The sequence below is a fragment of the Tetrahymena thermophila genome, assembly GCF_000189635.1.
Source record: "Tetrahymena thermophila SB210 genomic scaffold scf_8254555, whole genome shotgun sequence".
In the NCBI taxonomy this organism is placed as follows: Eukaryota; Ciliophora; class Oligohymenophorea; order Hymenostomatida; family Tetrahymenidae; genus Tetrahymena; species Tetrahymena thermophila.
This window is the reverse complement of record NW_002476326.1, coordinates 43,575-67,185: the sequence shown is the minus strand read 5'-3', so window position 1 is coordinate 67,185 and position 23,611 is coordinate 43,575. Positions and strand designations below refer to the sequence as shown.

The window sequence follows — 23,611 nt, the reverse complement described above, 5'->3', positions numbered from 1 at the left end:
TTGAATAATAAAAATAATAAATATAATAATCTAAAAGAAATTTAATTTATTCTATGTTTAAAAATTAATTTATATTTTCTTGTTTAATGAAAAATACATTTTCTTATTAATAAATTATAATATTACATACAGATTATTTTGCTTGCTTAATTTGTTAATTATGACTAAATTTATTATAATTACACTTAAAATTCATAAAATTTAATGGTACTATAAACGCTCATTAAATTTTCTTTTTATTAAAAATCTTTAAAAAATAAATTTTAAGACCTTTAATTAATTTCGACGCAATTATTTATTTAATAAATAACTTTATTTTCTTAAAATTGTTAGAATAAAAATATACAAAATAAGAGCAAATTAACATCATATAAAAAAAAGTAAAAAAAAACTCATAAAAAACTAGAAATATTAAGTGCAAAAAGTAACTGAGAATATAATTATTTAAATGAGATATTACTAGCTAATATTTATACTAACTCAGCTATTCCTCATAAGGTCAGATGAGTATGGAATTATTTTGAAGAGGTATTTAAAATTTAACAAAACTAAAAAGTTATTCAGATAAATGATTAATATCTAGTTTGACAATAAACGGCTAATAAATTCCTAATGAGATAAAAATACACAATTGCAGTAACTATAAGGAAGGAGTAGGTTGTTAGGAATGTGATTTCAATTATTTTTTATACAAAGAGAAGGATAGTTAAATATGTATACCATGGTAAATCTACTTATAATCAATATTTATATATTAATTTATTTACTTGTTTTTTTTAATTCAAAATAGTCCAGTAATTCAAGAATAAAATAACCTACAAACCAAAAACTATATGTGTCTCGATTGTGTTAATGATTAGCAATTATGGTAATTAATAACATTAATGATTTTAATAATATAATTCTAATAAAGGTAAAATTCTTTAAGATGCACATAAATTTATTCTTAAGACGATCAACAGCAACTTATAATAAAATCCTCTAACTTTAACTTTGAAATTGATCCAGATAAAAAAATATTAAGACTAGCTTAAGTAGCCTAACAATAATGCTAAAACTCCTTTTATTTATCTTCATAAGAAAGTTTAATTTGTAAAAATTGTCCTGAAGGATGTAAATCCTGCTAAGTTCAAAGTTCATAATTTGTATGTACAGAATGTGATTAAGGATTTCTATTGCAAGATAATAAATGCTTGCTGTGCTCCACTTTCATATCAAATTGTGTATCTTGTGGTTAAAAGAATAATGTTATTTATTGCTAAAGTTGTTAAAAGTAATTTAAACTAATTTTATCATTTTTTATTATTTTTATTTAAATATTTTACTTTTTGAATGTGTTTGTTTTATTTTCTGAATTTATTTTTTAGAAGAGTAAATAAATTTAGGTTAAATCATTATGATTTTGCTAACTTTATTTAAAGAAGAACAGATTGATAAGAATAAATAATTATTTGATTTATTGACTGTATAAATATGTCATATATTTGAAAAAATATATTTTTAAAAATTTTTATTTAATTTAAAATAAATAAATTTTTATTTGGATTTTATAAAGCTCTTAATAAGGAATATAACTTATACCATCAGTAGATTTAAAGAGCTGTATTTCTTGTGATCAAACAGAGTCTGGTAATTCTCAGTCTTCATTTTGTAATAAATGCTCTTTTAGAAATTCTGAAGGAACTTAGATAAATTATTTGAACTAATCAAAAGCTCTTTACAGTTCATAAAGTGATAATAATTAAATTTAAGAAAATACTTAATATTAATTGTATTGCGACTAGTGTTAATAGGATTATTTTTTAAATAGCTATTACCAATGTTCTAAATGTATTTAAAATTGTGAAATTTGTTATTAAGGGGATATAACAGAAGATATTTAAAACCCATAAAGTTATTATACTCTTCAATATAAATATAAAAAATATAAAAATGATTCTTTTATAACAAAATGCCTAAAATGTAAAGATGGCTTCTTTTTACAGAAAAGCTCTTCTTTGCAAGATGAATAATGCTTACCAAATAATTAGTTATAACCTTAACAAAATATATAAAATTGTGCGCACATTGTAATTTATAATAATGTTTCTTCTTGTAGATATTGCATTAACTCGGGATAAAAAGTCGGATCAAATAAATGTAATATTTCTTTAGACTAATATTTAAAAGATACTAAATGCATTAGCTTTTATTAAAGTAATGATAACTTAAATTATTGTGATTTATGTTTGGAAGGGTACACTCCAACTCCACTAGGATGCTTACCTTGCAATAAAGAATCTCGTTTTTGTTCTCAGATTTCACTTTAAAGTGGATAAAATAATCTATTTTCAATTATTTATTTGTAGTTATTTAAAAAAATGTTCACACAATGTAAAAATTAATTTAATTAAATGAAATTTATTTCAAAATTTATTGTTTAAATATTTAGATGAAGAACAAAATTATGTGGCTTTTTTTTAATTAAAAGAAGGCTTAGTTGATATTACTTGCTTAAATGGTATGAATCCAGTTGATAAAAAATGCTATGTTTCAGAATGCTCACAATCAAGGTAAAATTAGGTTAAATTAAAGAGATGTATATTTTAATTATTCTTTGATAATATTTTAGCTGCTTTAAATGCAATTTTGATTAATTTGGCAAAGAATTCTGTGAGAAATGCAGAGATATAGATCCTTTAAGAAATGAATAGTAGGATTTAATATTTAAACCTTCTTCAGTATCAAGAAAACAAGTTAAATCTGACCTATTTGATTGTACCACGTGTGATAGGTATTGCAATTAATGTATTAAAAGATCATAATCAGAAATATCATAGATTAATCCTTACTTTACTCTAAACTATCCTAGTACCTAGCTTTAAGGATATTATTAAACTTTCACTTAAAAGTGCCTTCAGTATAGGCCTTTAGATTAACAATGCTCTCAGATAAGCTAAGAGAATTAGCTGTAAGTTACATAAAGTGTAAAATGCTCTAAAGAAATAAACGATTAAGGAATTTATTATAACCCTAAATTTAATAGATTTACTGTTTGCAAAAATGATTAAATTTCATGTAAGAAGTCAATCAAGTTTGCTAAAGTAATTGATTGTTCAAATAACCCTAAGCTTCTAAAATTATCTGATGCCTATAATAAAGAAGAGTTTTTGGCAGATCCTAATATTTACAAGATATCAAGCAAAAGCTCTTTAGATTTTAGCAGCAAAATAGTATTGGATTTTTCTGAATATGAAAATATTCCTTACTTAACCACTGTATTGAATGAAGAATTGATAACTAATTTTGAATACATCATTTATGTCATACCTGATTCTGATAATACTTGCTACATTAAGAATGACTTCACAGTAAAATCATAATTAGCAGGTAAGGTTTTTGCTGTAGAAGAAATATCTTTAAAACTAGTTCCTTTAGTCAATGGATAAGTTGAAGAGGATTTTATTTTAAATTTATAAATGTCTGAAAGTGTAAATATCGAGGGATTCTCAAAAATTATAGTTAAAAATTTAGTTATGACTGATTCATAAATAAATGAAAATTAGATAAATACCTTCTTTGGTATAAATTTGAGTAAAAACTTGTTTAAATCAGAAGTTGAGTTCAATAATGTAAAATTTTTAAAAAATAAATAAACCACTCAAGTATAAGGAGCTCCTGCTATATTTCCTTAAAATATATTACATAATATAAAAAAATTAACAATCAATGATGTTATTTTAGAAGATTGGGAATATAGCAAAGACAATAATCCTTTTTTATTTGATGATTATAACCAAGAATTATTTTAATTTGAAGCAGATATTTCGTTTTTATAAATTATCAATGTAAAATTTACAGGAAAGACAGTATTTCCAATAGTCAATCCATTATCTGAAATTAATTTTAATGATATTACTCTTGATAATGTTAAATTTATAAATTCAACATTAAGCAGTGATTAAGCCATTCCTTTAAGCAATTTAGACTCAATAATAGAAGTTAAAGTATAAAATCTAAATATTGTTTCAAGTTTATTGGATGGGTCAAGCTTATTTTAATATCAAAATGACTTTCTAAACTTAGTTTTGAATACAATTAAAATTGATTAAACCAATAAATTTGCTAATGGAAAAGGCATATCTCTAATCTAAACAAGAAAATTATAAGCTTTTAATATTAATCTAGGCTGTAGTGACTGCGAAGATGAGTAATTAGATTTTAATTGGTATAGATTAATATAAATTCCAGATTTACAAGATGTATAAAAACAAAAATAAACATAATCCTAGTCAATATTTTCAGTTTAATCTGTATTTATCAACCAAACCATATTTAGATAAAAATCTTTTCTCATTAATGTACCTTTTATCCCATTAAAGACATCTCACTTGATCCATATTGTCACTTTAAATAACATTATTTTCTCATGTAAATTTTAAAAATTAATTAATTATTATAATAAATTTATTTCATTTCTTAAAATTTATTTACATTATTTAGTAAATGTTTCTATAATTATTAGATATTTAATGTAAGGGAACGAACTGTATGGATGGACTTAATGCTATTCTAGTTAGTGGAGTATAAGAAGCAAGAATCAATAATATTTAAATTTAAGATAGTATTGGCTTTTAATTACTAAAGGTTTCAAATTCCAAAATTATGGAAATTTCTTCAGTGACTTGCTCAAATTAAAATTTGGAAATTTACATAATTTCTACATGTTTAATTGTATAAAATTACTTTATTTATGCCAAAATTACAAGTGTTAATGTTTACTATGTAGAAACACAATCACAGGTAAAATTATTTGATTCTATTTAGAAAGAAAACATTTTTAGTAAATTTTTTTTGATAATTTATAATGTTTCTCTAGCCATTTATTTAGATAAATCAAGAAGATCCATCTCTTTTTTCTGCATAAGAAATAAAGTAATACTTTGATTCTTAAGCAGATTTGTAAAAGATAATTGCTGAACACTTTGAAAACTAACTATAAAATAGTTCAATCCTATTTATTGAAGATTTAATATTATAAGATGTAAGCATAACTCTGAAGCCAAATTTTTTAGGACCTACTATTGGTGGATTAATGATTTAAAATGTTATACCAAATAGATCCCTAATTAAATAATTAAATATTACAAATGTATAGGCTATTAAAGAAGAAAAAGAAATCTAGGATATTGTAATTGGAATTTATTATACATCTACTAATGATGTAGTAGTTTTGGATTAGTGTAAAATTTTAGGTATAATTACGGGAAATTACAAAATTGTTAATTACATCGATTCTAAAACAATAAGAATCAAAAGTAGCGACTTTAGAGAATCTAAGAATAACGATGATAATACATATACGTTAATTAAAGGAGGATTTTTTAATATTTTAACATAAGATCTGCTTGTAAAATCTACCAATTTTATCATATCTGAAGCAAATTATGGAGGTGCTTTGTATATTTCTAATAACTAAAAAGCTGTGATTAATATATAAGGACCTAAAACAAATTTTTTTGTAAACAGTGCAATATAGCAAGGAGGAGCTATTTTTATAGACTCATAAAATGACATTAATATAAACATAAGCGAGATTATAGTAGATGGTATAATCGCTAATAATGCAGGAGGATTTTTTTATATGAAAGCTGACGGGGAAACTTTTATCACTATTGAAAATTCTTATTTTAAAAATTGTTTTTGCGAATAAGGAAGCATTATCAACGGTAATTAATTAATTAATTATTCATTTTTTATTATTTCAATAACTTATTTTTATGATAAAATAAAACTGATTAAACAGAAATTTTTAGTGCTCTAAAACAAATACTTCTTTTATGTATACTCTAAATCCTCCTTTATTGAAAATTCAAATAACCAACTAATTATTATTTAAAATTAGCTTAACAAATTTAATTTATCTACCAATTATTTGTATTTTTATTCAATAAAATAAATGTTTAAATTTATTTTTAATTAATTAATTAGCAAATACTGAATTAATATCAGGCTCAATAAATGTGGTATATAATAACAATAATTTTACAAGTCCTAAAAAATATGAATCACATATTTTTTTTGATAATGATATAAAGCAAGGAGCTATGTTTTATCTTTTAAGGGCTAAACTAACAATTTCAAATAGTTTATTTAAAAGTATTTATTTTAACAGTCCTATTGTTTATCTTTATGGCGGAAAGTATGTAGAAATAAATAACACTTATACAGATATAGAACTGAATAATCCACCTTTATTTTTTCTATAATATTCCTCTGTCAAAATTAATAATCGTGGAAACCAGAGTTAAATAAATACTTATAAAGATATTAGATTAATGTGTTTAAAAGAAAATAAATGTTAAGTAATTGGAATACAAAGTATAGCATCCCTATACTCAATCGATTAACCTGCAAGATCTCCTGAAATACATAATTTGGTTTTCTAAGATATCAAATGTAATTAATGTGGTTTAATATTTAACACTATATACCTAAAAGCTAGCAGGATGATAATAACAAATAGCACATTCATAGGAAATCAACTATTTTATTCCCCCATTTAAGTTATTTCTGCTCAATCAAAAGCACTTAGAATTCTAAAAAAATAACAAGAATAAAATACTTTTAAAATATCAAAATTTTCAATGAATGCTTTAAATAATTTGAATCAAAGAAATCTTTAAGAGAATAAATGGTTTATAGATGATGATTTGATTGAGTTTGATTTAAAGATAGATAAATGTACGTTTTAATCAAATAAAGTAGAATTTAATGGAGGTGCTATTACTGCAAAGGAAATTAACATTCTAATTACTAATGTAAAATGTATAGGAAACGAATCTAAATCTGAAGGTGGATGTATCAATTACAGTACTGAAAACAAATTTTAGAAAAACAAATTTCTTTTAGTAAATACTTAAATTGCAAAAAATATAGCTTATGCTGGAGGAGGTGTAAGAGTAATTGGCACTGAGGCAATTTAGAAAAATTTTACTGAAATTAAGAATAATGTAGCTAAAAGGTATGGTTAAGATTATTTGTCCTATCCTATGGGTATTTCTATTAGTCTCAATAAAAATGGAGTTGAAAAAGAACTTGGTAGAAGCTTTGGTAAAACTGTTATTGATGTTGATAATTGGGTAACAGGTTAGGATGAAAAAGTAAATGGATACTTTGTAATTTAATTTTTGGATATTAACTCAATATAAATGATTGTTCCAGATGCCTAAGTAGAAGTATCTTTAGACGATAGTGAATTAAGCGATCCTGCATCCAAAATTGATGGAATAAAATCTTTTTCTTCAAACAATTAAGGATCTTAAGTTGTGTTAAATGATATCGTATTTAAAAAGCAACCCTTAAAAAATTTATCAGTGAAAGTGAAGTCTAATACAATCAAATATCCAGTTTACGATTAACTAACAGGATTTTTAGATAGCTATGATACGAATTTTTATTTTATCTTGAATATTAAAATGAGAGAATGTAAAAATTTTTTTGATTTTATTTTATTAAATTTACTTAAAATTTAAAATAAAGGTCTAGTAGGTGAAGCATTCTTTGATATCTCTGGAGAATGTAGATTGTGTGATAAGGATTATTATTCTTTACACAATTCATCAACTCAGTGCTTGGAATGTCCTAAAGTAGGAGTAGATTCTTGCGATGGAGGTAATAAGCTTAATTTACAATCCGGCTATTGGAGATTAATGGATGACTCAGACTTAATTGAGAAATGCGATGAATACTCTTCTGGGTGTCTTGGAGGATATCTCTCTGGAAATTAATCCTGTAAAAAAGGATATATTGGAGCTTTATGCTAGAGCTGTGATATATATGGAAATGTTTGGGGGGAGAGATACTCAAAAAACAGTTCATATACATGTAAAAGTTGTAAAGAATTTGCAAATAATTTAATCAAAGTAATTTATAAAATTATTATTTAAAGTTAAAAAATAAATATTTTTATTAATTAATTAAAGCTACTTGCTCTAGGAATTTTCGTTTTTCTAAGTTTATTTTTATCAATAAGAGGCTAGATCAACTCTATGGAAGCTTTCAAGCACATATACTACTTGATAAAATTAGGATTTTTAAAACCTGGTAAAACTACTATGCAAGAAAGTTAAGTTGCTATTGTAGTAAAAATATTGACAACTTATGTTTAAATTATTGGCCATCTATAAAAGTTTTAAATTAAATTACCAACCGGATTAGATGAGTTTGTTAATGTTATAGGAAACCCTGTTAGGCAAGTTAGTCACAGTTTAGACTGCTAGATTGTTTTGACTTCTGATAATATTCCGATAGTTTATGTTAGAATAATATGGAAACTATTTTAACCTGTTATTTTGATGATAATAAGTTTTCTTTTTTATTGCATTTGCAGTTTATTAGGTAAAAATAAACTGAAAAAAACAGCAGTTTACACCATTATATTATATACATTTATATACTTTTAACCTTCTATTGTTTAGGAACTGATATCAACTATGGCATGCACTTATATTTCTGGATTGTATTTCATTAAAGCTGATTATAATTACATGTGCTATGATGATACTTATTATAATTGGACTCTAACTTTAGTCTTGCCATTTTTTATCTTCTGGTGTTTACTTTGTCCTCTTATTCTTTTTGTCAAGTTGTATATAAATAGAAACAACTTATAAAATCCTCTATTTAAAGAAAAATTTGGCTATCTTTATAATGAATACAGGGTAGGCGCATTTTACTGGGAACTCTTTAAAACTTTGATTAAAATTCTTATCGTAGTAGTAATAGAGTTCTATTCATCATTTATATACATAAAAGGTATTCTAGCTATACTGATTTGCTTCATTTATGGAATATTGCTCAAAAAGTGTAAACCTTACTAAGATATAAATATGAATCAGCTTGATAAATAATCATTTAATGCTTGCCTATTATCATTAATTTTAGTTCTGTTTTACTACAAAAACTCCTTTATATATTTTGAATACATAACTTTTATCCTTCTTGTAATAGTTAATGGTAGTTTTATTTTAAAAATTTTAATCAATTTGATGAGAGAATTTACCATTAAATTCTATTAAAATGTGGATAGATATAGATAAAAGCTCCATCAATATTTCCCAAGACTTTCAAAGGTTTTAAAAGTAATTCATCATTTAAAAAATTGACACATTTAATTCAAAATTCAATATTTTAATTTAGATAAGCAAAGTTACTTTAGCTAGAAAGCAGCAATTATGGGAAATTTTAAGATCTCATGTATACATCTTTAAGAAGAACAAGAAAATAATTAAGCTATAGCAGCAATCTTTTGATAACTTAAACTTATTCAATAAATTTTAACCACTTAACATAGACACATTTAAAAGTTCAACTCCTTCGACTTTGTAAAGCTTATTTTATCAATAAACAAAAATTTATTTATTCTGTATAAATATTTAAAAAAATAATAGAAACAGATATCCACCCCTTAAACAAAAATCAGCAAACACTTAAAATTAAGAAATTAAAACGAGTATCTTTAATTAACAAAATACTTTAACATAAAAAAAAGATCAGGAAATTGAAATCTTGTAAACATCATGCCTAGAAATACCTAACGAAAATCCATAATTTTCAGATAAGTCTTCAAAAAGAGATTTTATTAAGTTTAGTTAATTTCCAAGCAATTAATAAATAACAACAACTTAGAGATTTAATGAATTAATGAACTCAGAAATAAATATTGAGTTTTAAAAATTACAACATTAATAAAGCTAAAATAACAAATGAATTAAGAATATTTTATCTAAAATCCTTTTTAATTTGTTTAATTTCTTTTTGAATATATATATATATATATCTACTCAAACAAATATAATAATTAAACTTTTTTATTGTATTTGCTAAAAGTTTGTAAAAATATTTATCTAAATATTATGTTTTAATAAAAATTTGTTTGTAGCTTCTCGTTTCATATATATAATATTTTTCTAATACTGAACCAAATTAATCCTATAAAAATAAATTAAATTATTAAAGTTTTAGTAAATTTCAAATTTCATTTAATAAATTAATTTTAATTTAAGAATTAAGACAATTGATTTTAAAAAATTTAATTTAACATTTCGTTAAGTTTATTTTGTATAATATTTGATAGTCTATTTATCTGATGTTAAATGAATAGAATATATCATTTTAAAAAAATATTAGTATGCTAGAAACACAAGATACGAATTCTGATCAACAAATTGAAATAGAGAAGGAAATATCAGAATGAAAAAACAAACAGTTTAGTTTGCTTCAAAGATATTTACATCTTGTTTCTCTCTTAATGAATTATATTGATTTATTAAAGGTGTATACTACTATTAATAAGTTGTAATCAGACAAAGAGACAGATAGCAAATATTTATTAGATATAAGAAAATAAATAAAATAATTCAATTTAATAAATAAAAACCTAACCAAACTTAGAATATTTTTTAAGATATGTCAGCTACTTGCCCTCATTTAAATAAAGAAAATTACTTATAAAGTTTATAAGGAAAGCTTATCTACAAAGATTAATGTACTAAGTGTTTCCATGACCCAGTAAAATATATTTTTTAAGGAAAAATAGAAATAGATTAGCAATATCATTGCATTTTTATTTTAGTTATTCGATTTTATTTTTTTATTAAAAAATAAAATTGTTTTAATTATTAGAGAGATGTAAATGGGTTAGATCTTTGCTTGAAATGCTTAAATGGTTCATGCGTAAGTGGATAAAACCATAGTTTGTTACACTTCCAATAGCACAATCATCCAATAGTTCTTAACATTAAATTAATAGAAAGACCTGTTCAATAGTAAGAAGAGCAATAGGATTTAACTAAATTAGCTATTGGAAAGCCAGGTGGAGCTATTGCAAACTAAATCGAATATGATGAGATATATACTTTGCGCTGCTTAGCTTGCAATAAAAATTTAGATAACCAATTAGTAAAAATAAAGAAACTAGATTATTTGATTTAAAATAGATTTTTAAAATATATTATATTAGCTTGATGGAGTAATTAAAAGCATTCAATAAGAGAATTCTGCATTTAAGAAGTAAGATATTTGTGAGTGGGAACTCGATATTTAGCCTTGTGAGCACACCCTGACAATAGAGTAGATTCCTAAAGATATGACATAAGGTAAATATTATGAAAATACACTAGGTAAAAAGCCAAATATAATAAAACAGGTTTAAATCATTGTCATAGTTGCGATTTATCAACAAATTTGTGGTTGTGTTTGGTTTGCGGAAATGTTGGATGTGGAAGAAAAAATTATGATGGTACAGGAGGTAATGGCCATGCTTCTGAGCATTTTTAAAAATCAGGTCATAGCTTAGTTGTTAAACTCGGTACAATCACATAAGAAGGTATATATATATACTATAGTTATTGCTAGATATTTATTTCTATTTGAGTCATCAACAGATATATTTTAAATTAAATTTTAATTAAATTAATTAATTAATGTCTAAAACTCTTAGACACGATAAAATTTCAAAGAAGATAATTATATTTTAAAACTAGTGTTTTAAGGCTAAATACTAAATTTTTGTTTAATTTTAAAGGCAACGCTTCTCTTTACTGCTATTCATGCGATAATGATGTTTCCGATGCATATTTGTCATAGCATTTAGCTGTTTTTGGCATAAATGTTTCTGAACAAAAAAAGACTGAGAAAACCATAGCTGAAATGGTAAAATAAATTGTATAAAATAATTATATTTATGTAAATTATTCGTGTTCTATTAATAGAATTTGGATGCAAACAGAAATCTAACATTAAGTAGTATTATTGAAGCTGGAAAAAAGCTTAAGCCTCTCTTTGGTTCTAAATTGACTGGAATGTAAAACTTAGGTAATTCGTGCTATATAAATTCTGTCTTTTAGACACTATTTTCTGTTCCCGAGTTTGAAGATAGATATTATGTTCATGGGCTAGAGCATTTGAAGGAATGCAGGAAGTATGTTTTTATATGAATAAGAACTTTATCAATTTTTTAACTTTTGAATCTTTTGGATTTATTGCAAATCCATATTGGACTTCATATGTTATCTAGATTTTTTTTATAGAAAGAAATTATATTTTTAGGTGTTTTAATAATTTATGTTTGGTAAATTAAAAATAGATTCCCTGTAGACTGTCTAACTTGTTAATTAAGCAAACTCGGAGTTGGGTTAGTAAGTGGTGAATACTCCAAGAAGAAGGAAATTAGATTTTTGAGCAGTGTTGACACATCTGTATTATCAGAGTACGAAAAATATGAATAGGATGGTGTTTCTATTAATGATTTAAGAGCTATGATTGGCAAAAACCACCCAGAATTTAAAACAAAGTAAATGCAAGATGCTTTAGAATATTTACAACATGTGTTCGACTTAATTGAAAAAGAAGAAAAAAACACTAAATAAAGCCATATTGGAAAAAATTTTGAATTTAAGACTGTTAACAAATTAAAATGTATGAGCTGCGGAGGAGTAAAGTTAATAGAAAATAAAACAAATGAATTAAAACTTCCTGTACTACCTCCTACAAAGGAATAATTATAACAAGCTTTGAAGGATTAAGAAGAAAGATAGCAAAAATTAAAAAAAGAAGCCACAAATAACGAATCCCCTAAGGAAGATGCAAAATTACTTGAAGAACCTGAATACAATATTACTTTTGAGTAATGCATTCAAGTTTTATAAGCAGGAGATGTAGTAGAACTAAATTGCTCAAAATGTGGAGTGAAAAGCAACTTTACTAGCAATCACTATTTGAAAACTTTGCCTAAGTATTTAGTTTTACCAACAAACAGATTGCATTTAGAAAACTGGGTTCCTAAAAAATTGAATGCAATTATTTAGATGCCTAGCGAATATAATTTAAAAGATTTAGTTTTTAAAGGATTAGAGGGAGATGAGTTTTTATTGGAGAATTAAGAAGGCAATAATAATAATTAGGACTTATAAAATCAACCCTAAGTCGATGAAATCGCTTTACTTTAATTATTAGAAATGGGATTTGGTGAAAATAGAGCAAAAAGAGCTTTAATCAAATATCAAAACAATACTGAGCTGGCAACAAATTATTTGTTTGAAAGTATGGAAGACGCAAGTAAAACTTTTAATTAAATTGTTTGATTTATACAAAATTTAAATTTATTTGAAGGACTTCAATTAAATCAAAATTTTTTATTGTTATTTTAAACTGAGATTAGATTAAATAAAATTCAAATATCATTCTCATATGCATTCATTATGAAATTTTTATTTAATATTTGTTAACTCCTTATTAAAAACATAAAATAAAATTTTTGTTAAAAAAAATAAGGTCTCGACCTGCCATTAGAGCCTATCAAAGCATAATAGAAAAAGAGTGGATTTGTAGTTAATGAAGAAAATTTGATGCTACTTTAATAAATGGGTTTTGAAGTCGAGCAATGCAAAAGAGCTTTGAAGAAATTTGTAAAATAAAATTATAAATTTAATGAGTTGTTTTTAAATAACGGTAAAATTTTTATTAATGCAGAACAACAATGTAGAATTAGCTTTGGATGGATTGTCTTAGGGAGAATACTACGAAGAAGAAAATGAAGAGAATAAGGACTAGGGAATGGAGGAAGAAGATGCACCTATCACAGGAACAAGCTTTGAATTGCAAGGTATTTTGAATGATAAAATATTTGAATTTATATTTATATAATTAAATAAATTTCATGCCTATCTGATCATCAATCGATCTAAGAATATTAAATAAAAATCAATATTTATATATGTATATATGTGTATTAATTTTTTTTTTATTTATCGGATTTATTAGCTGCAATAGTTCATATCGGTAAAAGCGTACATTCAGGTCATTATGTGGCGTATGTTAAGAGAAATTAAGAGTGGGTTTATTACAACGATGCTAAGGTTGCAGAAGCTGAAGACCCAGCCCTAGGAAAAGGATACATTTACTTGTTTAAATTAAAGTGATAAAAATAGACACAGCTCTAATTTGCTAGGACTAGCAAATAAATTTTTCATTTTTTATTTATGTAGTCGTCAATACTATTTTAATCAAAATAATACTATTTTTTTACAAATATATTGTTAAAAAATAAAATGTAATGTACTAACTTGTTCTTGTTAATATATTTCTATTGTGTTTGACTGAATTAATGATTTCATCCATAAATTCATTTCTTTTTTGTTGGTTTTGTTAATTTTATTGGTATATCTTTAAAAGTAAAAGTATAAATTTACCTTCATTTTATAACGTGCATATCATCAATAAATTTGAATGAATTTCTACCTTTAATTTATTATTTTTAAATTTACATTCTATTAATTAGTTGTTTTGGTATTATTGATAAACTATGCTTATGAATACTGATAATGAATAAAAATAAATAGAAAAATATTATAAGTCAAGATATTAGAATTATTATTTTAAAGGGGATTAAATATTTTAAAAATGGGCAATTTTATTATTTTAATCTTTCACAAATTACTTAATTAAATTAAACTGGGCTGTCTCTATTTAAGAATGTTGCTGAGCTCAAAAATAATCAAATGAATAGATGCTATTTCTGTCTGATCCTTTTAAAATTTGATTTAAATAGAAAATAAGCAAGCTATAGACGAGAGATGTTGGTAGGCGTAATATAATATATAAATTCTAAATAAGGAAGAAAAATAAGAGATATATTTTCTTTTTATAAATGGAGATGGTGGATGCCAATAGGATTTGATAAAAATCTTTGCTTATAGATTGACAGGAAATCAAAGCAGGTATAAAACAAAAATATTATCCTTTCAAAATTTTATTTTGATTTGAATTCATAATCTGTAACAAGATAGCTTTATTAAATGATGGAGAAAAATTTTCCATACAAATCAACAAAAATTATTTTTGCTATTTGGCTTAAATATTTATCATTTTAAGGTTTATTCTGGTTGAATTTTAATGTATGTAGGATTAGTTTTAAGACTAGCATACTTTCAAGGCATAGTCTATAATAATTTTGGGATAGCTTTAAAATAATATTTTAAAAATTGTTCATTTATATGTAGCTATAACTCGTCAGAATTAAATGCACCTTAGGGGATTTATATTTGAAAAGATTGATTTTCTCTTTTACATAGAAATAGTAGTCTACAGTAGCATATAACTTACTAAATAATGAGGAAATTTGAATTTTTCTGCCTTTGTTTTTAAGGAAAAATATTTTTAACTCCTTCAAGCATAAATGAAATTTTTTTAATACTAAAATTTAATATGTCAAAATGAGAAAAGATAATTGAAAATAAGAAGTTTTAAAAATTTTTAACATATTTATTAGCTTTTACTTTTAAGTATTTAATGATATTTTAATTGGATGATCATTTAAGCTAGCTCTCCTTTTTATTAATTTCAGTAATTATGAAGTTTTTTAAAGATTAAGAATAAAGTATAAAGTAATTTCTCAATAAATGTGGCAACTTACCTATACTATTCGAAAAATGGGAAATAAATTAATAATAAAAATGTAGGAGTGTTCACAAATTTGTCAGATTTATTCAATAACCAAATAAATATTCACATTTATTTTAAATAAGAAAAATAAATTTTATTGGATGGACTTTGAATAAATTGATAAGGTCTAAAAAGCAAAACGAAAAGCAAATGCAATGAATAAAAATCTTTAATTAAAGTTTGTTGTAGAGTAGAAAATTTTGTAGCTCTGTAAGTCATGACCGATTGCAATTGATAGAATTAAAAACATATCGATTATAAATAATGATATAGAGTAATCTCTAATATTCTCTAAAATTTCCATTATATTTATAAATTTATAATTAAGCTTTGTGCAAGTATTTTGTTTAAAATTATATATATCATCTTAATCTTGATTCTCAATTAATATTTGGATATAGAAAACTATACTCATATACTCAGAACTCACGGGTAGTAAATTTATTAAATTCACTGAGTAAAAGATTAACAGAACTTAGGGGTTAAGTAAATAATTATTAACAACACAGAAACAAACATAATTGCATTTACTACTATTATGATCAAAATTATGTGGAGAGTGGTTTTTTATGCAAGATAGGTACTAAAGTCACTAAACGAGTTGGAGAAGGTGACTTTGGCCAATTTGATTAACATAATTTTATCTTTCAAATATCGGTAAATTATTTTTTGCAAAAAGGAACATTAATTTACTATTTCGGTGATAATGAAAGAAAGAAAGAAGCCAAAATAAATAAAGCAAGTAAAGAAAAATAGAAAATTAGTAATCTTTATAATCGTAAATTAAAAGAATGCATATCAAATCTTATATTTGTTTGCTATTTATGAATGAACAAAAAAAACTTTAATTATAAAGAAGATCAATTGATTAGATTAACGTTCGTAGAAAAATCAATTAAAAGAGAGATTATAAGCCATGAATGAAAATCATAATAATTTTATTAAAGATAAAAACACTAAAATAAAGAAAAAGAGTTAATTAATTAATTAATTATCAATTGCTTTTTGTAGGAATATCTATCTTCCTTAATTTAAAAAATAAATATACATTTATTTGTATATATCATATCATATCAAATCAATTAATTATTTAGCAATTGTAAAATTGAGTAATTAACTTTCGCAAGGTCTATTAACCACAAATACTATTAATCCTCTGCTTTTTCAAAAAATTTAAGCAGATTAAATATTTAACCCTTCCCTTGCAAAATCAAACATAAAAAAATTTAACATTTTGAACGACTCTATCTTTGAATCAATCGATAAGTCTTATCCTTCTTCCTTCAAAAGGACTTTGTTCAAATCAAAGGATAGAAGAAAAGATAAGAATTCCCATAATTTGATTAAGGAATATATTAATTAAAATAAATAAAAACAACTAAAACTTAAAGAAGAAGCTTATCGCTTGTAAAAAGCAGGCGAAGTTAATTAAGAAAAAATATAATAACAATAATATTAAGACGATTTAATTTTAATTGAAGAAGGATAAGAAACTAAAAATAAAGTCAAGTTGAAATTCCCATCTCAGCAAATGTATAGGAGCATGCTTGAAGCTGCGAACGAAATTTATGCAGAATACATCTCCTCAGGGGAAAATATTATGGAAGTTGCGAAAAAGCCTACTCTTCTCAAGCTCAAAGATGTTATAGAGTCAGTCAAAAAAGAGCATTTTGGCATTACGAGTAATTAATAAGCTAATGCCATTCTCTTTAGTGATAAAGATACCATATCCTATGCGAACATACATTCTGAGGATGACGAGCGATTCTCGTTTGGTCTTTTTTTTATTCCAAAAGGGGGTTTTCTTCCTCTCCATGACCACCCTAACATGTTTGTTTTTTCCAAAATCTTGATGGGCAAAGTCAAGAGACTAAGTTTTACACTCACGAACAGAAATATTTAGTTTGACTATCCTCAAAATTTAATTTTATAAAAACTCTTTTTTTAGCAATAGCAATAGTAGCTTTTATTATAATAGAGATAATTATTGGCTTAGAAGTAGTAATAAACTTAAATGTAGCAGCAAAATGGCTAATATGTTTCCATCAATTAATTTAACGATAAAACTAATATTAATTATCCTAATATGATTAATTAGAGTGGATTCAATCCAACGCCTGCTTAAATAAATAGTAATCAGAAAAAAAATCAAACTTCCCAACCAGCAAAGGCATAAATTAATGACCTAAATGGATAACGTATAACACCAGCTTAGAACGAAGCTAGCGCTAAAAACAACTACATCAATTAAAATCTTATTTTATAGTAGCAGTAATAATAATAGTAGTAGCAGAGTTAAATGCAAAATATGAATTATTAAAACAATGGGATTTAAAAAATTTTAAATAACATAGCAAATAGTTAAAAGGGAGGAAATAATAATTCTTCATTCGATATTAACGGATTTAATGGATACTCAACTGATACTAAAACATAGAGTGGATAGTTTTACTCATCTCCTAATTTAAGTGAGTCATAAGAAAGAATTAGTTCATCAGGAAATATACAAATAAATACAAATTTAAATGGTAATATCAGTAATTCGAATGTAAACTAAAAGAATAGCAGTGCTGTATCAAACGCAAATGGTTAATCTTATACTAATGCTTAATAGCAATTGAATCATTAACAATAATAGCAACAATAACAAGCCAGATCAGATAAAAAGATTCCAGATTACATGAATTTAATGTAGCAATAGTAAATTGTAGAAGCTGTATTAGATTCTGAGGAAATCTTATCTGAAGGTTTCATAGATGATTTGGATCCTTTGCACAAAAACTTGCATTATATTGAAGCAGTTGAAGACTGCGTTTTCTTTGATGTACTGCTACCTCATTATGATTTAAAGAAGAGATATTGTAATTATTATAATATATTAAAGACTCCAGATCCATAAACTGGTAAAACTCTACTTTCTATATCAAATCAGCCTTCTAATTAAAATAAAGTCTAATACTTTACAATCGAAAAATCAACATGTGATTACTTCAATTGAAAAACCAGACAATCCAACAAAATTCTTCATTCTAACATATCTTAAACTCAAGCCTACATTTTTCTCTTTCGCCCTAGCTATTTAATTCCAACTAGATCTAAAATATTTTGAACTATATTATCAATCTCAAAATTAACTTTCAATACATTTTAATAATAAATGATCAAACCAAACAAACAAAAAAACAAACAACTAAACAAAAAAACTAACATAAATAAATGATTACTATATCAAATTTGTTAAAAATTTAAAAACTTAATTAAAATATAAAATTAAAAATAAACAATTAAATAAATAAATAGATTTTTAACTCACTAATTAATTTAAACTCAACAAAAACAAACAAAAAAATCATCATGGGTTCTTTCTAATTAATTTTAAATTTTAATTTTCATCCTTTGCTCATCAATAATAATTATTAAGAAACGATTCTAAAAATTTGATTGATTGACTGAGGAAATAATAAATAGCTTTAGTTAATTAAAACTAAACAAACAAACAAATTTTTATTCTGATCGATTGGGAGTCAGCCTATCTCCCTCTCTCCTGATTTTAATTAATTAATTAAATAAATAGTTCATTCATTAATACTTTTTTGTTAAAAATAAAAAATAAGTGCCCCCTCTCATCTAAATTACAACCTGTTTTTATTGTATATTAAATATTACTAAAGTGATACCTTCTATTTATTATAAAACCAATTTACTAACTGTATAATTTTCTGTATTTAAATAAGTAATATTTATTGACTTCGATCAAAAACTCTTACAATTTAAGATAAACTATTGAATTTTAACATTCTTTTAAACATTTAAATATCTATTTATAAAATTATATACTTTATCTTTTAAATAACCTTCCTTTTATTCATGTAATTTCTCATAAACTTCAGAAAAAATCACTTGTATTTTATTTTTGTAATTTAAGAGTTTATCTTTCTCAAATAAAATTTTCAAAAGTTTTTATCAAAATTAAACATTTAAATATAGAAGAAAAAAAAAGTGTCTTTATCTTTATTCTTTTTTCTAATTACTAATAAATAAATAATTAATTTCTCATTTTTTAGAAGAAAATGGTTGAGAGCAGCCAGCTAGTTAGTAAATTAATTATATAATTTTTTTTTAATAAATTTAAATTATTGATTTAATTTAAACCATAAAATAACATACGCTAATACAAATAATTTTTTATGTTATTTGACTACTACTAAAAAGCAATCATAACAAAATAATGAATGAATGTATAATTATTTGTATAGCTGTATAAGTAGAAATAAAAATTTTTTGGTTAGCAAATATCTATGATGAATATAAATTTAATATTAACCTTACAAATAAATTCACAGTATTTAAAATCAGGAAATTAGAAAGAAAGAATTATTATTTCATTCGAAGTAATAGCAAATACTGAAGAATTATATATTTAGAATAATAATAAACAGAATAATAGATACAAAAGGATGAATTTAAAATTAATTAAAAATAATTTATAAGTTCTATCATATATAAATAAAATAAAAAAAACACTGTCATATTAGACTAAAATTTATAAAAGATATTTATAATCGAAATTTCAAATTATATTTTAAGTAAAAATTATAAACACATACTCTATTAATTTACAAATAAATGTCTAGCAGACTCATAGTTAAAAATATTCCAACTAATGTTGATGAAAAAAAGCTGAAAGAAATATTTTCTAAATTTGGAAGCGTTACTGATGCCAAGGTTTGTTTAAAAGGACAGAAGCATAGACGTTTTTGCTTTATCGGTAAATCTAATATTATAATAGCTTTAAGAAGAGTCTCTTACTTGTTTTATTATTAAATGTAGGATATAAATCTGAAGCAGACGCTACTAAAGCAAAGGAATATTTCAATAATACCTACATATAAATGAATAAAATATAAGTTGATTTTGCTAAAACATCAGATGACCCTAATATTGTAAACTAAAAAAACCTAAAGGTAATTCAAAAAAACCTATATTTAATAGCTCTATTTTAAAGCACAATATATAAAATAAAAAGCCTATTAAAGCTTATTTTCAAAATCATTTTAAAACGCTTATAATTTAAATATTATCTCTGATTGGCTATTAATAATTTACATTTAGTAAAATGCATAAAATTTATTGAAGATAGCTAATTTATTAATTGAATTGAATGCTTTCTATTGAATAAATTTAAATAAAATTATTTTTTAGTTTAAAAAAAGAGAAGGTCAATAACAGGATTAAAAACTCTAAAAGAAAGTTAAGAAAAATGAAGAATAGCCAAGCGAAGTACCTACTAATAGCTCAGAGCTAACAGCTGAATAAAAGTTTGAAGAGTTTAAAAAGTTGATGAAGGCAGGATCTAAAGGAACAATGAGTTGGAATGATGTTTTAACAACAATTAAATCAAAACCCACAAAGAAAGAACTTAAAAACCAAGCCAAAAATGATAAAAAGAAAGGTAACAATTAAGATGATGATGAAGAAGGAGAAAATGTAAACTTTGCTCAAACAGCTTTAGATGATTTAGATAAGCAATTTGATAAGATTAAGAGCAAAAAAAGCAAAGGAAATAACGAAAATGACAATACAAATTAGGATGAGTAAGAAGAAAATTAAGAAGTATCTTAAGATGCCAAATAAAAAAATAGTAGTAGCAATAATGACCCTATGATTGATGATTGCAGACTTTATGTTTTAAATTTACCTTATGACATCACTGAAGAAGAAGTCAAAGATGTCTTCCGTAAATATGGTAAATTACTTGAAATAAAAATGCCAAAAGGAAAAGGAGGTTAGTTTAGAGGTTTTGCATACATCACTTACTCTATGGCAGGTGAAGCCATGAGAGCTTTTGCTGAGTTAGATAATAAGATTTAATTCGGTAGAATTCTACATATTAGACCAGCTTTTAAAGAAAATAAATCAGAAGAATAAAAGAAAATAGAGGAAGAAAAAGCTCAGAAAGACATTGAATTTGAAAAATCATCTTTTAAAAAATAAAAGAAGGTAATAAATTATAAATTTAATAAATAATAAGAATACTTAATATTCCTTATTATATTTTTAATAGTCTGAATTAAAGAAATCATTAAATGATGACACTAATTGGAATACTCTTTTCTTAAATCCTAACACAATCTTAGAAACAGTCGCCTCAAGATACAACATTAAAAAGGTAATTAATTATTTATATTAAGTAGGATTTTATTTAATTAAACTAAATATATTTTTATATAAAGAGTGATATATTGTCACCTGATGCTGAAAATGCAGCTGTTAGAATTGCTCATGCTGAAACTTAAATTATAGCTGAAACTAAAGAGTGGATGCTTAAATAAGGTCTAAACTTAGATTTCCTCAATACAGACAGAAAGAACTGTGAAAGATCAAACAATACTATCCTTGTTAAGAATATTTCTTCTAAAGTAGAACAAGATAGTTTTAAAGATTTGTTCAGTAGATATGGCTACGTTTCTAAATTCTTGCTTGCACCTAACAAGGTAAAAAACATGTTTAAAATAATTAATATTAAAACTTTTGATTAAAATAAAAGGCTATTGGTGTAGTTCAATTTGAAGATTAAAGTCATGCTTTGAATGCTTTTGAAAAGCTCTCCTATTTCTCTGTTAAAGTAATAATAATAAAGTTAATATTTATTTGTTTAAATATCTATTTAAATATAGAATAATCCTTTATATCTTGAATGGGCTCCTCTTGGTATGATTGACGTTGAATAGGCAGAAGAAGAAAAAGAAAAAGAAATTGAAATAGAAGATGAGTTATCTAAGATTCTTTATATTAAGAACTTAAGTTTTAATACAACTGAATCTACACTATAAAGCTTATTTGAAAAAGCTAAAGTTGGCACAATTAGATCAGTCAAAATAGTAAAAAATAAAGGCTAATCTTAAGGTTATGGCTTTGTTGAATTCTCTGATCATGAAGCTGTTATTAAATCTATTAAAAAACTTTAAAATTCTCTATTAGATGGTCATTCAATATAATTAAGTGTTTCCAAAAAAGAAAAGAACGATCCCAAGAAAAAGGAGCGTAAACAAAAATAAGTTGACATCCCTATTTCAACTAAATTAGTCATAAGAAATCTTGCTTTTGAATGTACTAAAAAAGAAGTAAGAGATCTCCTTAAAGTGTATGGAGAAGTAAAATCTGTTCGTTTACCAAAGAAGATGAATGGTTAACATAGGTAAATAATTAATACTTCATTAAATAACAAAATTAATAATATAAATTTAAAATAATTAGAGGTTTTGCTTTCGCAGAATTTTCAAGTGCAGAAGAAGCAAAGAATGCATTTACAGCTTTGGAAAATACTCACTTGTATGGTAGAAAGCTTGCCATAGAATGGGCCAAAACAGAATGAAATTGAATAGATTTCAAATAATTTTAAAACAAAAATGTTATAAAACATAATAAAAAATATATATATAAATAAATAAATTAAAAATAATTATTTTATTCTATTTTGTTTGTACATAATTCACTATATTTCTTTATATTTTCTAAGAGAATTTAAAATTTATTAGCTTAAATCAAATTTATTTCTTATCTTAAAATTTCTTAATAATTTCTTCTTATCTTTTTTAAATATTCAATTTGATTGAAAAATATTTGCTTAGAAAAAATTTTTAAAAAAGGATGAAAAAAATAGTTTGATAGTAATGAATTTAAATAGTTAAAAAATGAATTTAGCTTTATTTCTTTTATTATTTTATATTTGTCTTTGGATTTAATTTTTCTTTATTTTTATCTCATTAATTTTTATTTTTATTTATTTTTATTTTTATTAATATTTATTTTTAAATTTATTTATTTATTTTCTTTTAATTTTTTTAAATTTATTTATTTATTTTTAATTTTTCTTGCTGATTTTTAAGTAATCTTCTTATAGTTCTCAATCAATTAACCTCATTCTGTATGCCTGTCTCCTGCTCTTCATTTATCTCAGTATAATATATGCTTTCTTGAATTAAAAATACATAAATAATAGGAATAAGACATGGTAATAGAAGAAGTTCTAAGATATTTTGGACCGATTTGATGAAAAACTTGAGAAAATATCTTAGATGAAGAGAGAATTCCGAAAAGATAAAAAGCAAATATTTTTGTAGGTTTT

At 23.9% G+C, this 23,611-nt stretch overlaps 5 protein-coding genes across 5 annotated transcripts; 4 read left to right on the top strand and 1 right to left on the bottom strand. All coding sequences in view use genetic code 6, as the record gives it.

The window, feature by feature from the left end:
- Positions 1–833: 833 nt before the first annotated feature.
- TTHERM_00408770 (transmembrane protein, putative) lies at positions 834–9,750 on the top strand (the record flags this gene model as incomplete). Its single annotated transcript, XM_001020769.2, has 14 exons — positions 834–868; positions 914–1,273; positions 1,556–2,373; positions 2,432–2,552; positions 2,612–4,410; positions 4,505–4,782; positions 4,871–5,708; positions 5,971–7,467; positions 7,522–7,904; positions 7,965–8,297; positions 8,460–8,796; positions 8,992–9,122; positions 9,181–9,365; positions 9,432–9,750. The coding sequence occupies 14 exons, from the start codon at positions 834–836 to the stop codon at positions 9,748–9,750; spliced, it is 7,434 nt and encodes a 2,477-aa protein (XP_001020769.2).
- Positions 9,751–10,449: 699 nt separating this feature from the next.
- Positions 10,450–13,961, top strand: TTHERM_00408760 (ubiquitin carboxyl-terminal hydrolase; the record flags this gene model as incomplete). Its single annotated transcript, XM_001020768.3, has 10 exons — positions 10,450–10,551; positions 10,666–10,941; positions 11,003–11,138; positions 11,189–11,368; positions 11,567–11,694; positions 11,754–11,962; positions 12,128–13,098; positions 13,315–13,448; positions 13,513–13,645; positions 13,804–13,961. 10 exons carry the CDS (start codon positions 10,450–10,452, stop codon positions 13,959–13,961), a joined length of 2,427 nt encoding a protein of 808 aa, XP_001020768.1.
- On the bottom strand, positions 13,623–14,281 carry TTHERM_000408751 (hypothetical protein). Its single transcript, XM_012798804.1, has 2 exons — positions 14,106–14,281; positions 13,623–14,056 (listed from the first exon to the last, which is right to left on the bottom strand). The coding sequence occupies exons 1-2, from the start codon at positions 14,235–14,237 to the stop codon at positions 14,009–14,011; spliced, it is 180 nt and encodes a 59-aa protein (XP_012654258.1). The 5' UTR covers positions 14,238–14,281; the 3' UTR covers positions 13,623–14,008.
- Positions 14,282–16,432: 2,151 nt separating this feature from the next.
- TTHERM_00408750 (hypothetical protein) lies at positions 16,433–18,481 on the top strand (the record flags this gene model as incomplete). The annotated part of the gene is made up of 1 exon (XM_001020767.2): positions 16,433–18,481. The coding sequence occupies exon 1, from the start codon at positions 17,015–17,017 to the stop codon at positions 18,479–18,481; it is 1,467 nt and encodes a 488-aa protein (XP_001020767.2). The 5' UTR covers positions 16,433–17,014.
- A 1,628-nt stretch (positions 18,482–20,109) lies between these two features.
- On the top strand, positions 20,110–22,858 carry TTHERM_00408740 (RNA-binding protein; the record flags this gene model as incomplete). The annotated part of the gene is made up of 8 exons (XM_001020766.1): positions 20,110–20,251; positions 20,314–20,447; positions 20,686–21,483; positions 21,548–21,652; positions 21,717–21,977; positions 22,031–22,108; positions 22,161–22,681; positions 22,741–22,858. The coding sequence occupies 8 exons, from the start codon at positions 20,110–20,112 to the stop codon at positions 22,856–22,858; spliced, it is 2,157 nt and encodes a 718-aa protein (XP_001020766.1).
- Between the last annotated feature and the right edge of the window lie 753 nt (positions 22,859–23,611).